Genomic DNA, 14,794 nt, shown 5'->3' with positions numbered 1-14,794 from the left:
GAGAGATCAGGTCTTGTATCAAGGTGCAGAGCCAAATTTAAGCTTTAATTACACCACACATGTACACTGGAACTGCAAATTTTAACAACTTTACATTCTAAAACAAGCCCTTTCAAATTACCTGTACATGACAGAAAAGGCTACCAAAGATAAGATACTGAAACAAGAGACAAAAACATTTAGTGTGTGTTTAATATCTAGTTTGTGGTTAATTCTTCCTGCCCCCCAAGTTATGGAAGAATTCAAAAGATACTGAAACGAGGCAAATTACTGCCATTGAAGCTTCCCAGAAATAACTTAGCGGTTAAAACGAAAATAAACATTAAATGGAGAAAACGAGAGGATGAGTATTACAGGTGCCCTTTCGTACTATTTGATGTTTATTGCAGATTGTGACTGCATTCAGTCGTTGTTGTATTTTTAATAACTCCTGTATTAAGGCACTGTAGGTCATTGTCCTCTTCCGTGCCTTTGTGCAGAAAGTGAAAGGAACCTTACTCCAAAATATCAGAGGTTCAGCCCCAGGTTAACGGGGTTGGAGGAATCCGTTTGCAGCCAAACACACTGTGGCATCATGTCTTTACTCTACCATTCCACTTTATTCCATTTCACTTGAGCTTTGTCCACCATCCTTTGGAAAACACACACACACACACACACAGAAACCGCTTGGCCCGAGCAGGGTCGCGTCAAGCCGGAGCCTAACCCAGCAACTCAGGGCATGAGGCTGGAGGAGGAAGGGACACACCCAGGATGGGACGCCAGTCCATCACAAGGCACCCCAAGGGAGACTCGAACCCCAGACCCACCGGAGAGCAGGCACGGACCAAACCCGGTGCGCCACCGCACCCCCTCTCCTTTGGAAAACATTTCAGTATTTGCTCAGGAACACGCATATAAGTAATACACAAACCTTTTCGTTACAGGGCAATGCTACTGGCGCCAAGGGAAACTGACCAAGACTGCAGCCTTCACAGCCCGTCTCTTCATCTGTGACAGGAGTCACACTCTCTCTCTTTCTCTCTCTCACACACACACACAAACACCCACCCACACACATGGTCAAGCTCAAGCACAGAGCCAGGTCTGCAGTACCCTCAAAGAGTTACTTGAAGCCTCTCCAGAAATAAATACCCAGCACTTACCCATGCACTCCTACTAACCCTCACTACCGGAAAACAAAAACAGGGAGGATTATAATTTGTTGCTGTATTATTTCTGGAAAGGATCTGGTTTGCACAGCTTGAAATGCCTAATTATACCTTTAATTGCATTAAAGGAACCAGCTGATTATTCTTTTTCCAACTGCAAAATTATTTCCCAAACTGCAAATTCGGATTTAAAAATATTTTCTCTCCACAGCGATCAATCTGTTAAGCTGTACTCACTCACTCCCCTGCTTTCCATACAAACACCCCCAAGCTAATAGTCAAAAGGAACCTGGGAGAGTTTATTTCCCACATCTGCCACTGAGCATCAAAGCTTATCCTGGGTGAAACTGGCATGCTACTCAACAGTAAACATTTCTTTGCCATATTAACGATGGAAAGTCCTAGAACTCTCGAATGAAGCTGGTGGGGGGGGGGGGGGGGGGAGACACTGACAGAGTAACGAACAATGAAATCCAATTAATTTGTGAGAAAAGCATACAGAAGAACATAGGAGGACATCCCCTCCGGGATGCTATGAAAGACATACAGACTTGGCTGAATTGATTCACTTTCACTCACCATTTCACGACTGGAGAAACTTTCCACTGTGCCACTGTGCCTTGGGCAGCACGATGGCATAGCTGTCTCACAGAACCTGGGTGATGCGAGAGGACGTGGGTTCGATCTCCGCTCAGTCTGTGTGGAGTTTGCATGTTCTCCTCGTGTCTGTGTGGGTTTCCTCCGGGTGCTCTGGTTTCCTCCCACAGTCCAAAGACATGCTGTTCAGGTTCACCCATAGTGTGTGTGTTCTACTGATGTGTGGATGAGTGACCCAGTGTAAGTAGTGTATCTAGCAGTGTAAGTCACCGTGGTAAATAAGGTGTGTGGGCTGGTAACACTACATGGAGTTCAGTGGAAGTTGCTTTGGCAAAAAGTGTCTACTAAATGAATAAATGGGGGAAACTGCCATGTTGCCACAGCTTGAACCCAGCGCTCTATGGGAGGGTTGTGTTAAAATCCTACTGAATGCACAGAAAAAAGCTATGCATGCTCCATGCAATCTAGGGTTTAACCTCCAGCAAAATAAAGCACTTTGCCTCACCAGGGAACGATGGAAGTTATTGCAAGCAATGTCCAATATCACCCCAAGTACACTATTTTCACCAAGCCCTGAAAGTAAACTAAGATAAAAGTGAGGAACAAATTAAATCCCAGCTGAAACATGCTCTTAACTGAATATTTAAAAAATAAACTTATTCTAAGGAACACAGCCTAGTAAGAGTGTGAAATTGTTAGACATGGTGTTAATGTTTGCCAGTGATTCTGTGTCCATTTCAAAGACAGAACATCTAATCACCTTCAGTCCAGATCATTGCAAGAGCAGTGCACCAAACTCAGACGCGAAAGCTTCCCATTTAAGCAGAATAATGTCTAAACATTAGCGTGATCAATATTCCCTGCCCAAATATTGAAGATCCAGACATATTAATATTTTATAAGCTTCTACATATTGGTCAGGGATAAAATGAGTTGCTTGGGACAGGTTCAGACTTGAGAGAACTTCCTGAGAGACTGTTTGCTGCTTTCTGATGTGCATAGGATTAGTCACAAGAAGAAGAGAATTTTGTTAATGATTTTGTCTAAGAGCCTCTTATCCCTCACAAAATGCATCTCTGCCCTCGCAACCCAGACAATCCATTTCACAAAAACCTTCCATCGCCATTTGAATATGGGCACAGGTCCATGAAATTCGCACCTGTTAAGGGGTGCGAAACAAGTCCCCGTGGGCTGCTTTCACCCTCCGTGGCCAACATTGTGACTGCCAGAGCAGAAAATCAAAAGTCATAAAATATTGCATAGAAAAAAACCCTTGAAATAACACTGACTTTTTTTTCCCCCCTCTACAGCAAGAATACAAGCATGGAAGTGCGACATTTTTAATCGTCACACAGACATTATACCCCCTCCCCAGGGACTCGTATATTTGCAAAGCATCCATATAAATTAAGGGCAAAACAAATGACAATAAAAGGAAATCACTGGGAACAGTGTGTGAAGTAAAAGCGCACCAAAAACCTCTGCATCTCATGCTAGTTGTTCCAGCTGCTGCAACACTCCCCCCCCTTACAGTCTAGGAGGTCTCCTGACCGTCCACTAATAGCTAATAATCCACTAATAGCCCTTTCATGGACAGGCATTGGGGGGGTCCATGAAGTACATGCTTGCTTTAACAGCAATAGTGTCTGAGCAAACAAGTTCATAAAATAAAAACATTACTACATCTTTCTGTGTTAAGGGAATCTGTCTTTCTAAGAGCAGTCCACTTTCAATGCAATATACTCAGTGCAGCATTTCCGCAAAATTCATTTATACAGTTTTCCCAATGAGGGCCTTAGCTTTCGTCAGATTTTTAAAAAGGTTCGAGACCTGGGAAAAATTAAGAACCTCTATTATACTACAGTAAGTGTACTGCACCGTTAGCCTATTGTTACCGTGGTTTTTCCGCAAGACCAACATTATTTCATTTAATGAAATATTACTCAAAAAAATTTAAGTCAGTTAAGAACAGGACAAGGAATGGGATGGAATTAAAATTTCCGAGAATACTAAAATTATTAACACGTCAAACCAATAATCTGGTTAGTCCAGCGGCGTCAATAGGGTGGTGTCACCAGTGCGGTAATTGGGGTCACCCCCCGCCCCCGACACAGAATCCTTAACGTTTTTTATACTATTCGTAAATCCTAATTTGGGGCGCGGTGGTGCAGTGGGTTGGACCGCAGTCCTGCTGTCCGGTGGGTCTGGGGTTCGAGTCCCGCTTGGGGTGCCTTGCGGCGGACTGGCGTCCCGTCCTGGGTGTGTCCCCTCCCCCTCTGGCCTTACGCCCTGTGTTGCCGGGTAGGCTCCGGTCCCCCGTGACCCCCTGTGGGACAAGCGGTTCTGAAAATGTGTGTGTGTAAATCCTAATTTCCCCATATCATAAGACTGAATTCTATTGTTTTCGTGCTGAATCAAAGTAAAAACGTTTAAGAAGTTACATCAAAATCGTGTATTTTGACGTTATTGATATTGCCTCACAAATACTAATTACCACAAAATTGTGGCTAAAACACCAGAAAGTTTGACAAAATCGGCGACTACAAAACCAGCAGCAGCGACGAAAACAACAGCGAGTGTCCACAGCGCATGGAGACGAAACCACGTGATTCGAAGCGTCACTGTAATTGGGTAACAATGAGAGCTGTGAGTGGAGCGCATTGGAAGGTTCAAAACGGAAATTAGCATAAGAGTTTCATCCTTGTGGCTCTATTGGTATGTGTAAGGTGGGCTTTATAACGACAAATGTTGTTATAACTACAAGAATATTTTTCTATAAAAAAAATAGTACAGTTCTGCTGAAACACTGCACAAAAATTATGTACAGACAGTCATTTTGCTGTTACCCGGTACGGTCGCACCCCCCCCCACCAGTGACGGGACTGACTGTTAGTCTGCTGCTGTGTGGTCTAACAGCTGTCATAGGCTGTTAAAGGACCGTTTCGAGCCGCCCGTGTCCCGCGCGCGAAACCCACAAAACTCCCAGGTGTCATTTTGAGGGGAAGCGCGCAACTGTGCTGTCGCCCCATTTCTGACTCCGCGATCTCTCTTCATGACGTTTGTTTATACACTGGACTCCAAACAACCAGCGTTACGGTGGGTATTAGGGTTACAGTACCCGTGGTATTAATTAAGCTGGTCAATATTGTTAAGTACTATATTTGCGAAACAGGCAGTTATGACAATATTGAATATTAGAAATGACAACGCTCTCTCTACCATCCAAAAACTAAAGGATTCCTAAAACTCAGAGGTATGCAGGTTTAAAATTAAGTACAATAAGAATAGCTGTTAGAAGAAATTTACCCTTTTAACCAAGAACGCTCTCATTCATGAACGCGCTCAAAGAAAATGGTTGAAAGTATGGTACGAATACAATTTAATAACTAGGAATTCGGCACGATAAGGTCGACAGAAGACTTTCATAAAAATAAACAAAACACCTTAATTTCATCACGACTCGTCGCGCAAGTTGCAGTGTGCGAGTGTATCACTGACGGACGTGCGTGCGACTCCTGGCCGGGGACCCCGCGCCCCCGTCTCCTCCAGGCTCCTCACCTGACACGGGACTCTCCGGAGCCCACCTCCCGCGCGGGTGCAGCAGCTGGAAGGAGGCGCGCACTTCGTGGCAGTCGGGCACCGCAGCGGTGGCGCGCGCCAGCGGCAGAACGAGCGCGCACAGCGGCAGCAGCGCACCTGCCATCGCGTGACCCGGCCGAACGGACGCACCGAGTGGGTCAAACCTGCCCCCTGCGTTCGAAGCGGGTCGGAGGGGTCGAGTCTCCGCCAGCGATCGCCGCGAGACAAGCGCACGTGCACACGTTATTTCCCGTGGAGGTCAGCGCTGGCACGGGCTGTTCTGCACCTGCAGGCATGGCACGGCTCTGCCGGGCCCACACACGATGTCTGTCCAGCGTTCGCGAGTTCGTTCAACCCTATATCAAAACATACACCGCTTCGTAGGCTCTTCTTGGGCTACTTCTTTAAAATGAAATGAAATAAATAAGCGGCGCGCAGGGAAGGTGGCTGAGCGGACCCGCGCAGCTGCGCGTGCTGTGCGAAGTGCGAACGCGCAGTGCCAGCGGAGCACAGTTTTCCCGTTTTATGAACCTCCTCCATCTGCCGGGCTGCTGACGGCGGAGTGCGCGTGCTGCGCGCACTGGAGCCCAGGGACTTGAACGTGAACGGGGTACATCGCGCGCTCTCAGCTCAACTCAAGTCCCCTCCCGGGTTTGTAAATAGAGATGAAAAGGTGTCGAACTCGACTAGTGATCTTTTTACGTTTAAACGCTCTCCGTACTGAGTCGTATCCTTTCCTGCTCTGCACTTTATTGGGGGAAGCTCTTGCCAATAATAACAGTAAGAGTTTCAGCGCCACCTTCCTTTAACTATACAGAAATTAGGCAAACCTACATTACGAGGCTACTTTTCTTTTTGCACGGACGCTGGACTTCTGGTGATCGATCAGAACATGGGGGGGAAGACAAGATCCTATAAGCACACCCCTCCACTAAACCATTAATCTGTACTAGACCAGCAGATGGTGCAGTGGTTAGAGCTGTCAGTTTGGAGTATTAAGGTTCCTCTTAGGCAGCCCTTGATCGAGGTATTAAGCCTAAATTGATACACTAATACCTCATTGTATAAAAGTGCAAATCATTGTGAAGTTCAGCCTACATTGTCAGTCACTCTCTCAGCTAAGTAAAGGTTACATAACTGCCCTTTGTTCATGCAACAGCCACTCTTCCTTTAAAAAGTTACATGACTCATTTACTTCTGTTGTACAATGGGTCTGTACATGGGTTTTACTCTAGTCTTAGGACATGCACCCCACCTGAAGTGTCTGAACTTGCATCACGTTGCTTTGCTGTGTAAATTTATTCGCTTGGGTGGGTGGGGGATTACATGCATTTAGAGACTGAAGAGCCCCCCCCGCTCAAGTAAGGTTGGTAGTGGACACTAGAACACCTTAAGTCACAGTTAATACCCACACCCACCCTAAATCCAGACTCAGTAAAAGCCCCAGAAAGCTCAGGATTTAACCCTCCCTCCTCACCTACAATTACAGGGAGGGTAACAAATTTGGAGATGATTAAGATCAACTACTGCCCCCTGGTGCTCAGAAACAGTTTCAATGCCCTATCTGGGAAGGGGGGCTAAACTTTTAAACAGCAGTGAGTGCTTGAAACCCTTTAATAAAATAAAGATGTATGCTGACATTTGGTTGATTACAGCTGGGCACTGAGTAGTTTATGTTCCATTAATCTTGTTGAAGCATCCACCTGGAAATCGCAAAGTGGACAAGCACTGGTCAACTTCCTAAGTTATGATTTAGTGTTGTTTTCACCAAATCATTGAAGTAACAGGAGATCACTTTAAATACCCACTTAAGATGCTATTACTCAGTTACTCACCATAGGACCTCAAACCACATTACATTCCAAGGGAGGCAGCTATTCCAGACTCAATGAATTCTGCTACGCTTGCACAGCAGAGTACATCAAGCTACTTGCAAGCCTGCAGAGCCAACTGCTCCCAGAAGACAAGGAGCCTCCAAGCGAGGGGACGCTGCTGCTGCCGCCTAAGAGCAGCAACTGCCATAGGTCCACATGCATTACCCAAAGAGTGGGTGTTTAGGGACTGTTCAGACAGGTGTCCATCACTTGAGTTTCAGGATCACTCTTGAAACTGTGTTCCAGCATAGGCTTGAGGCAAGGATTCATTGTGTAGGATGATCTTTGTGCCTTTCATTCTGATTGGGTTCTTCTGTACTGCAGCAGAGGTCCCTCTGGACAAAAATCTGTGCAGACAGCATAAAGCAATCCATTGTTAGGTACCAGACCTTACAGAAGAGGTTCTTCCTGTACCATTGCAGGGATGCAATGGAAGTTACAATCTCATTGCATAAGTCAGACTGTAGACTTACATATTCATAGTAAGTTCTTACTAAATTCTAGGCAAAGGTTCTTCCAAAATGTTGAACAAGATGCAAGTGCAAAACCTCTGCAAGAAGGAGCACCCAGTGCAGCAGATTGTACCGCTTACTGACTACACCGGACGCACCTTAGCAGTGGGTTCACAGGGTGTCGGCACACAGTGCCAAGTGAGAGATCAATACTCACCATCTGAGAGCTTCCTGAAGCTTAAACACAGAATGCTGTAAAGGTCATTCTACCTAGTTATCCAGTATTATCATGACTCTTGATTTGATTGCAATTTTGCCCCTCCCATGACTGAGGCATTCTGTCAATCTACATGGTTTATGTTCATGCAGGCTAGAAGTGATTGATTTATCAAACCATAAAATAAGTTGTGTAATGCTGTCAGAGGAAGTTCCAGCACACGCACACACGCACGCACCCCACTTGTCCCAAGTAGGGTCACAGGGAGCAGGAGCCTAACCCAACAACACAGGGTGTAAGGCTGCAGTGGGACTGGTGTCCTGTCCTGGGTGCATCCCCTCCGTCACAAGGCACCCCAAGCAGGACTTGAACCCCAGACCCCTGCAGAGCAAGACCCAGTCAAACCCACTGGGCCACTGCACCCCCTCAGTGAGACTCACCACCATACAAGCTTCTGTTTTACCAGCATATTACCCTTTAACATGCTTCCAGTTACACAGTAAAGGGACAAACAGGGTAACTTGTAAATGAATCTGACTAGTGAAGTCACAGTTTAACTATCAATAAGCACAAGAAGTGAACTGGTTGAGTCACTCATCTACCAGTACCCACCTGTAGATTAGCCTGATGCCTCCCAGACCACAGATTCCAGGCCTGTTTAGATCATCAGGATAGAGAAAGCTTCATTGCTTAAAATTAGATGCATGTGGTGCAAATGCTTGCACCACAGGTTAAATATATACTTTTGCAGCTTGACCATTTACATTTAAATTAAATTCAAATAGTGTTTCATACATAAGCTACCCACTGAGTTAGCCCATTACAGGAATAAACTTTATCAAATCACTTCAGACCCCCTATCCAAATAAAATGTTACATTCATTTACTTACACACTTTTCTCCAAAGCAACTATATAGTGATATGAGCCCACACACCTTATTCACCAAGGTAACTTACACTGCTAGATACACTACTTACATGGGCGCACACTCTCCATCACCTGCACGTGTGTGTACTAGTCCTGAGCACGTGCTATATACTAGGACCCTTCACTTCAGTTTTACACACACAGAGCGTGACGTTCCGAAATCAGCCTAATGATGAGATCATTAACACACCCCACGCGTACAAGTAAGCGGACGTACGCGTTTTCCCCTAAATTGCAGTTTACCTTGTAAGTAGCAAATCCCCTTTCCTCAATTAAGTTCTCTTTTAATATTTTAAAATGATACGACGTAAACGTTCGCTCTTTACCTCGTGAAACTTGTTTCCACTTAACAACGTAACGTTTTAACGTAAGCCTTTACCCTGCCTATTTAAAAAAATAATCCACCCGACGGGGATTTGCGATGAGAAATTGCTACTTTTTAGCAGGGGTGTCCACCCCCAACCCCAACCCCCGTACCAGACCACACAGAATCCTTAGTAATGTTTTTTTTGTAACGTTACTCGTAAATCTTAATTCCCATATTTCACTGAGTGTAATGGCAACAGTCAGTGACAAACAACTAGCAAATTTAAAATGATACCTTTAGGCTAAATATTTACATTTTACCCACAGTTTCATGTGGAAAGTGAAATTCAGTAAGAAAACAATAGAATTCGCATTTAAAAAGTTAATTACATAAAAATTGTTTATTTCAGCGTTATATAGGTTCTGAAATACTAATTACCACAATACTGTAGCTAAAACACCAGAAAGTTTGACCGCAGTAGCAGCAGCAGCGACGAAAACAACAGCGCATGCAGAAGAAACCACGTGATTCGAAGCGTCACTGTAATTGGGTAATAATGAGCGCTGTGAGCGGAGCGCATTGGAAGGTTCAAAAAGTAAATTAGCATAGAGTTTTGGCCTTGTAGGCTGATTCGGCGAGAGTGAGCAGTAGGCGAATAAGGTTCCGTAACACTCTTCGTTTGTTTCTGCCTTATATCGTGTCAAGTCTCAGGTGTTTCGGATTACGCCGATGGCGTGGGTGTGGCAGCCTAAATGTATTTATATTTACATAGTTTCATGTGAGTGAAGATCCACACTAACACAATCCAAAAACTTCCATAGAAAAAGTAAACAGGAGAACGTTTTTCCTGCCTGGATCAGGGTCACCAGGACCTACCCTTAGAACCAGGCTGGAGGTAGCGTTCCTAGGCGAGCACCTGGTGGCCGGGCAGCCTGAAAAAGCAACGTGGGGGCGCCATGTGGGCCCACCACCCGTAAGGTCCGTCATGGGGGTTGGGTGTGATGTATGCCAGGTGGCAGGAGCAGGCAGGGTGGCATAGTGGCCCCTCGCGACAGGAACTGGCTCTTGGCACGTGGAATGTAACCTCACTGGGGGGGAAGAAGCCTGGATGCTCCTCGATAGGGGGTGGCCTTTCTCCTACTCAGGAGTTGCACAGGGTGGGAGGTGCCGGGCAGGTGTGGGGATGCTCGCAAGCTCCCGGCTGGCTGCCATACAGTTGGAGTTTGTCCCGGTGGACGAGATGGTCGCCTCAATGCGACTTGGGGTCGCAGAGAGGAAAACTTGACTGTTGTGTGTTCTTATGCACCAAACAGCAGTTGAGAGTATTTGACCTTCTTGGAGAGGGTGGTTGGGGTTCTGGACAAGGCTCCTCCTACAGACTCCATAATCCTGCTGGGGGACTTCAATGCTCATTTTGGCAGTGACTGGGAAATCTGGCAGGGGGTGATTGGGGAAGAAGGTCTTGCCTGATCTGAAACCGAATGGTGAAACGTTATTGGACTTCTGTGCTAGTCATGGTTTGTCATATCCTTTGGAGGTATACCAGGCACAGCCAACTGGGACGAGGCCCCGAGGTCGGCCCAGGACCCGCTGGAGGGATTATGTCTCACAGTTGGCCACGGAACGGCTGGGGATTTCCTAGGCTGAGCTGGAGGAAGTTGCGGGGGACAGGGGCGGCTGGGCCTCTCTGCTCTCCCTGTTGCCACCGTGACCCAACTAGGACACCCGGGAAAGAAAATGGATGGATTGATGGATAGTTTCATGTGGTTCAGGTGAAAAGTTAAGAAAACACCCTCGTGCTATTTCACCTTGCTATCACAGACAATGTGATTGGGACCCTGAGCACCGCAATGTAGCTCTATGGCATGTACTACTCACTCCCACCTGCCTGAGCAAAATCATCAGACTGCTGAGGTTGAGAGGGCCCATCATACTCCTAGCCCTCCTACATGGGGAAAAACACGGTGACCTTGGCCTTTTGACCCAAAGATTGCAGGTTTGAATTCCAGCTTTAGTACCCTTGAACAAGGTACTTACTCAGAAATTGCACTGGTAAAATGACTCACATGTATAAATGGGAAGTTATTCTAAGTATCTTAATTTTGTAAGTTGCTTCGACGAAAACCATCAGCTAAACGAGTCAATAGCATGGCCATTTTAGTGCAGACCTTGTCATGTTCTCCTGAAGTGAGTCAACCAACAATAGGGTCACCTTCCGGCACAGCAGACATACTGATGAACACCTCAAAGCATCCCAGTCTATCACACCAGTACAGTTATAGATGCTCACATGAGCTTCAGACAGCTGGTGATACTCCAGTTACATCATCCTTTCTCTCTGACCCATTGAGTACCGTAAAGTCTGACGCAGCCTCTGTATTTATTCTCTAACTAAACAGAATCTCAGAGAACAACAGCAACAGGATCCTATCTTATTTGAGGTCATGAAATGGAAAGTTAAAGGACAAAAAGCACCATGCTGCAGAATGAAAAAGCTTCCCATGAGTGAGAAGGTATGGTGGCATGGGGTCCACAGGCTTACTCTCTTCAATGGCTTACTCTGTCGTCAGCTGGGCCTATGTATCTGCAGATAAATCCTTGCAACGAGCACTAAATTCTGTTACTCGCATTCATGTCACGGGATATTCGTGAATGGGGTAACAGATGCACCTATGAAGACAGTGAAGGCTGTGTGACCTTTCCAAAAAATAGCTGTGACATACTTGAACTCCCAATCACTAGCTACGGTAACAGATACAGTATGTGTTTGTAGTACAGGACAATTTTCTCAAACGTGTCAACCTTTATGCCATTCCTCATCAGAGAGCTACAGCTGTTGCCAAGTACCTCGTTCAAAACTTCATCCGGGATCAGGATTCCAGGAAGCCTGCGTACTGATCAGGGACACCAAGTTGAGTTCGAACAAGTCCAACAAGGTGACGGTATGGTAGAACTCTCCAACACGACACCCATTAATCAGTTAGAAAAGGTACTTCAACAACCTGTAGAGTAGGATGATTTGCCTTAACTGAGTAGCTTTAGCCTATAACACCACTCCTCACTCTACCACTGGCTTCACAGGCGGTCCCCGACTTACGATGGTTCGACTTACGATTTTCCAACTTTACGATGGTGCGATAGCGATACGCATTCAGTAGAAACCGTACTTAGAATTTCGATTTTTTTTTTTTTTTTTTTTTTCTCCCCCCCAGGTAGGCGATATGCGGAGCAATACTCTCTTGCGATCCTGGGCAGCTGCAGCAATTCACATCTCCTAGTCTGTCACGCAGAGGTGTGTATTAAATGCGTTTTCGATTTATGATATTTTCGACTTAGGATGGGTTTCGTGGAATGTAATTCCATTGTAAGTAGGGAACCACCTGCACAAGTTTAAATCTGCCTTTCAGTCTGTGGTGCAAACAGGGACGATGCCCATTTTCAACAAAAGTAGAACTATGATAAAAAATATTAACTTCTTCCTGTAGAAAATTGGTGATCTTACATATGATCCTACAGGAGCACAACCAAGGCTTATTCCTCAGTGGAAAGGTCCCTATAAAGTACTAGAGTGATTTGGACCCACAGATTCTGTCCTTGGTGTGACTTACAGGATTCTGATGATCTGTAAGACCAGTTATATAAGTCAGAAATAGTTCATTACAAATAAATGCAGCCCTACAACTCACCTGTTCCTGGGGTTCAAAAGAAAAAGCCAAACTTACCTTCGCAGTCTATCCCTACATGCTTGGCAGCATTATCATGTATTTTACCCTTCAAGCCCACAAGGCTGTTGGAGTGCAAGCAGAACTTACCCCGGTACAGTGCAGCTTCAAGGTCACATTGTCCTGTGGACAATCCCCAATCCAGGTCACCACCTGCTGCCCAACCCAGGTGTTTGCTGGGGGAGCAGACTGCAACTTCTTTCCATGTGCTTCAGAGTCTAAATCCTTTTTTCCTCTATTTGTCCAGGCTGATGCCAAGTAAAACTGCCTAGTTATCTAAAAGACCATGTTTTATACTAATTGCACAAGATAAGGTTTAAAAAGGTGTAGCCCTTTAAGCCTAGTTTTTTTTCTGTTCTGCACTGTTTTTCTAGGTTCTTACAGTTACATTTACATTATTTATTTAGCAGACACTTTTCTCTAAAGCGACTTACAATGGATACTATGTAGTGTTACCAGCCCACACACCTTATTCACCAAGGTGACATAGTTTGTGCTGGTTTAAGAAACGAGGACGTTTCTTCTATGGGGGAGAAATGTAAGAACATTTCATGTTTTAACAGTTTTTTTTTTTTTTTACTTGAATTTATATTAATGTCTTTATAACTTGTTTATAAAATTATAGAATGATATAATCTACAGGTGGTGCAGTGGGTTGGCCCAGGTTCTGTTCTCTGGTGGGTCTGGGGTTCGAGTCCTGCTTGGGGTGCCTTGCGACGGACTGGTGTCCCGTCCTGGGTGTGTCCCCTCCCCCTCCAGGCTTACGCCCTGAGTTGCCGGGTTAGGCTCCGGCTTCCTGCAACCCTGTATGGGGCAAGTGATTCAGGCTGTGTGTGTATAATCTACCGTTTAGGATGTGCAATAGATTTTGTGTTTGATATTTAAAAACTGTTGTGATTGGTTAAGGGATCGCACAAGGAGGCAGGATAAAGAATACGGGATCTTTTGTTAAAAAAGGAAGAGTGCTTCTCTTCTTAGAGGTGTATGTGTATTTGTTTCGCTAAGAAGCCTGTTTTAAAATATTATCTCTCTCCGTCCAGTGGCACCATTAAAATAAACTAACCTCCACCCTGTCAAACCCCGCATTTTTGCAATAGTAACCTGTTCTGTGTGTCTCTAAAAACAATAAAAAGGTTTATGTAATGAAAAATTATGCTTGGAAATTTGACTAAATAGATTTTTTTTTTGTTTCTAAACAGTTATAAGACCAACCTGCATAACTGACATAATTTATATATAACTTTAAACTATGGACATGAATGAAGAATGAAATTACCATGTTTTGTCTACTTTTTACATTTACATTTATTCATTTAGCAGATGCTTCTGAGACGTACATCTCAGCAAAAGTACAATTTATGCGTTACATTAAGAGAAGGAAACATAGCTGCAGACATGAAAGTCTCAAGCAAATCTAGTTTGTTACCTACCACTTGCTGCACCGAGGTTCATCGATCGAGTAGGTGCATAAAACACAGGATAGACAAATCCTGATACCCTCCTACTTTTTTTTTAAATAAATATAAGATACACAATTAAGCAAGTACAATGCCAGAGTAGTGGCTGAATAAAGGATGTATCTGGGGATGCTTATGGAGTTACGATGTATGAACAGTTACACCGTAAATGATCTGGAGAGATCTTGGGCGAAGTGGATCTGGAAAAGGTGAGTTTTCAGACCCTTCTTGAATGTAGACAGTTTCAGCAGTTCTGAGTGGGAGGGGAAGATCATTCCACCACAACGGAGCCAGAACTGAGAACCTCCGTGCTTTACCTTTCGCGCGCGGGACCACCAAGCGAGCAGAAGTAGACGAGCGAAGGGGCCTGGCTGGGGTGTACCGGTTGATCAAGTCCTGTAAATAGCCGGGAGCAGTTCTGTTGATGCATTTGTTCACAGTAACCAGGGTTTTGAATTTGATTTGGACAGCTATAGGAAGTCAGTGCAGAGAGATGAGTAGAGGAGATA

General features: G+C 45.0%; 1 protein-coding gene and 1 long non-coding RNA gene across 2 annotated transcripts in view; both read right to left on the bottom strand.

The window, feature by feature from the left end:
* The window catches only part of LOC108928903 (glypican-3-like), an 80,018-nt gene extending 73,911 nt beyond the window's left edge, over positions 1-6,107 (bottom strand). The window contains exon 1 of the mRNA XM_029257759.1: positions 5,307-6,107. Coding sequence (XP_029113592.1) covers positions 5,307-5,451 — 145 coding nt within the window. The 5' untranslated portion in view covers positions 5,452-6,107. The remainder of the gene's footprint in view (positions 1-5,306) is intronic.
* Positions 6,108-6,899: 792 nt separating this feature from the next.
* On the bottom strand, positions 6,900-8,516 carry LOC108928965 (uncharacterized). The gene is made up of 3 exons (XR_001965716.2): positions 8,483-8,516; positions 7,163-7,548; positions 6,900-7,030 (listed from the first exon to the last, which is right to left on the bottom strand). It is a non-coding gene; the product is annotated as an uncharacterized LOC108928965 (long non-coding RNA).
* Positions 8,517-14,794: the final 6,278 nt, after the last annotated feature.

This window comes from Scleropages formosus, chromosome 14, assembly GCF_900964775.1.
Source record: "Scleropages formosus chromosome 14, fSclFor1.1, whole genome shotgun sequence".
In the NCBI taxonomy this organism is placed as follows: domain Eukaryota; kingdom Metazoa; phylum Chordata; class Actinopteri; order Osteoglossiformes; family Osteoglossidae; genus Scleropages; species Scleropages formosus.
This window is presented reverse-complemented; position numbering and strand designations above follow the sequence as displayed.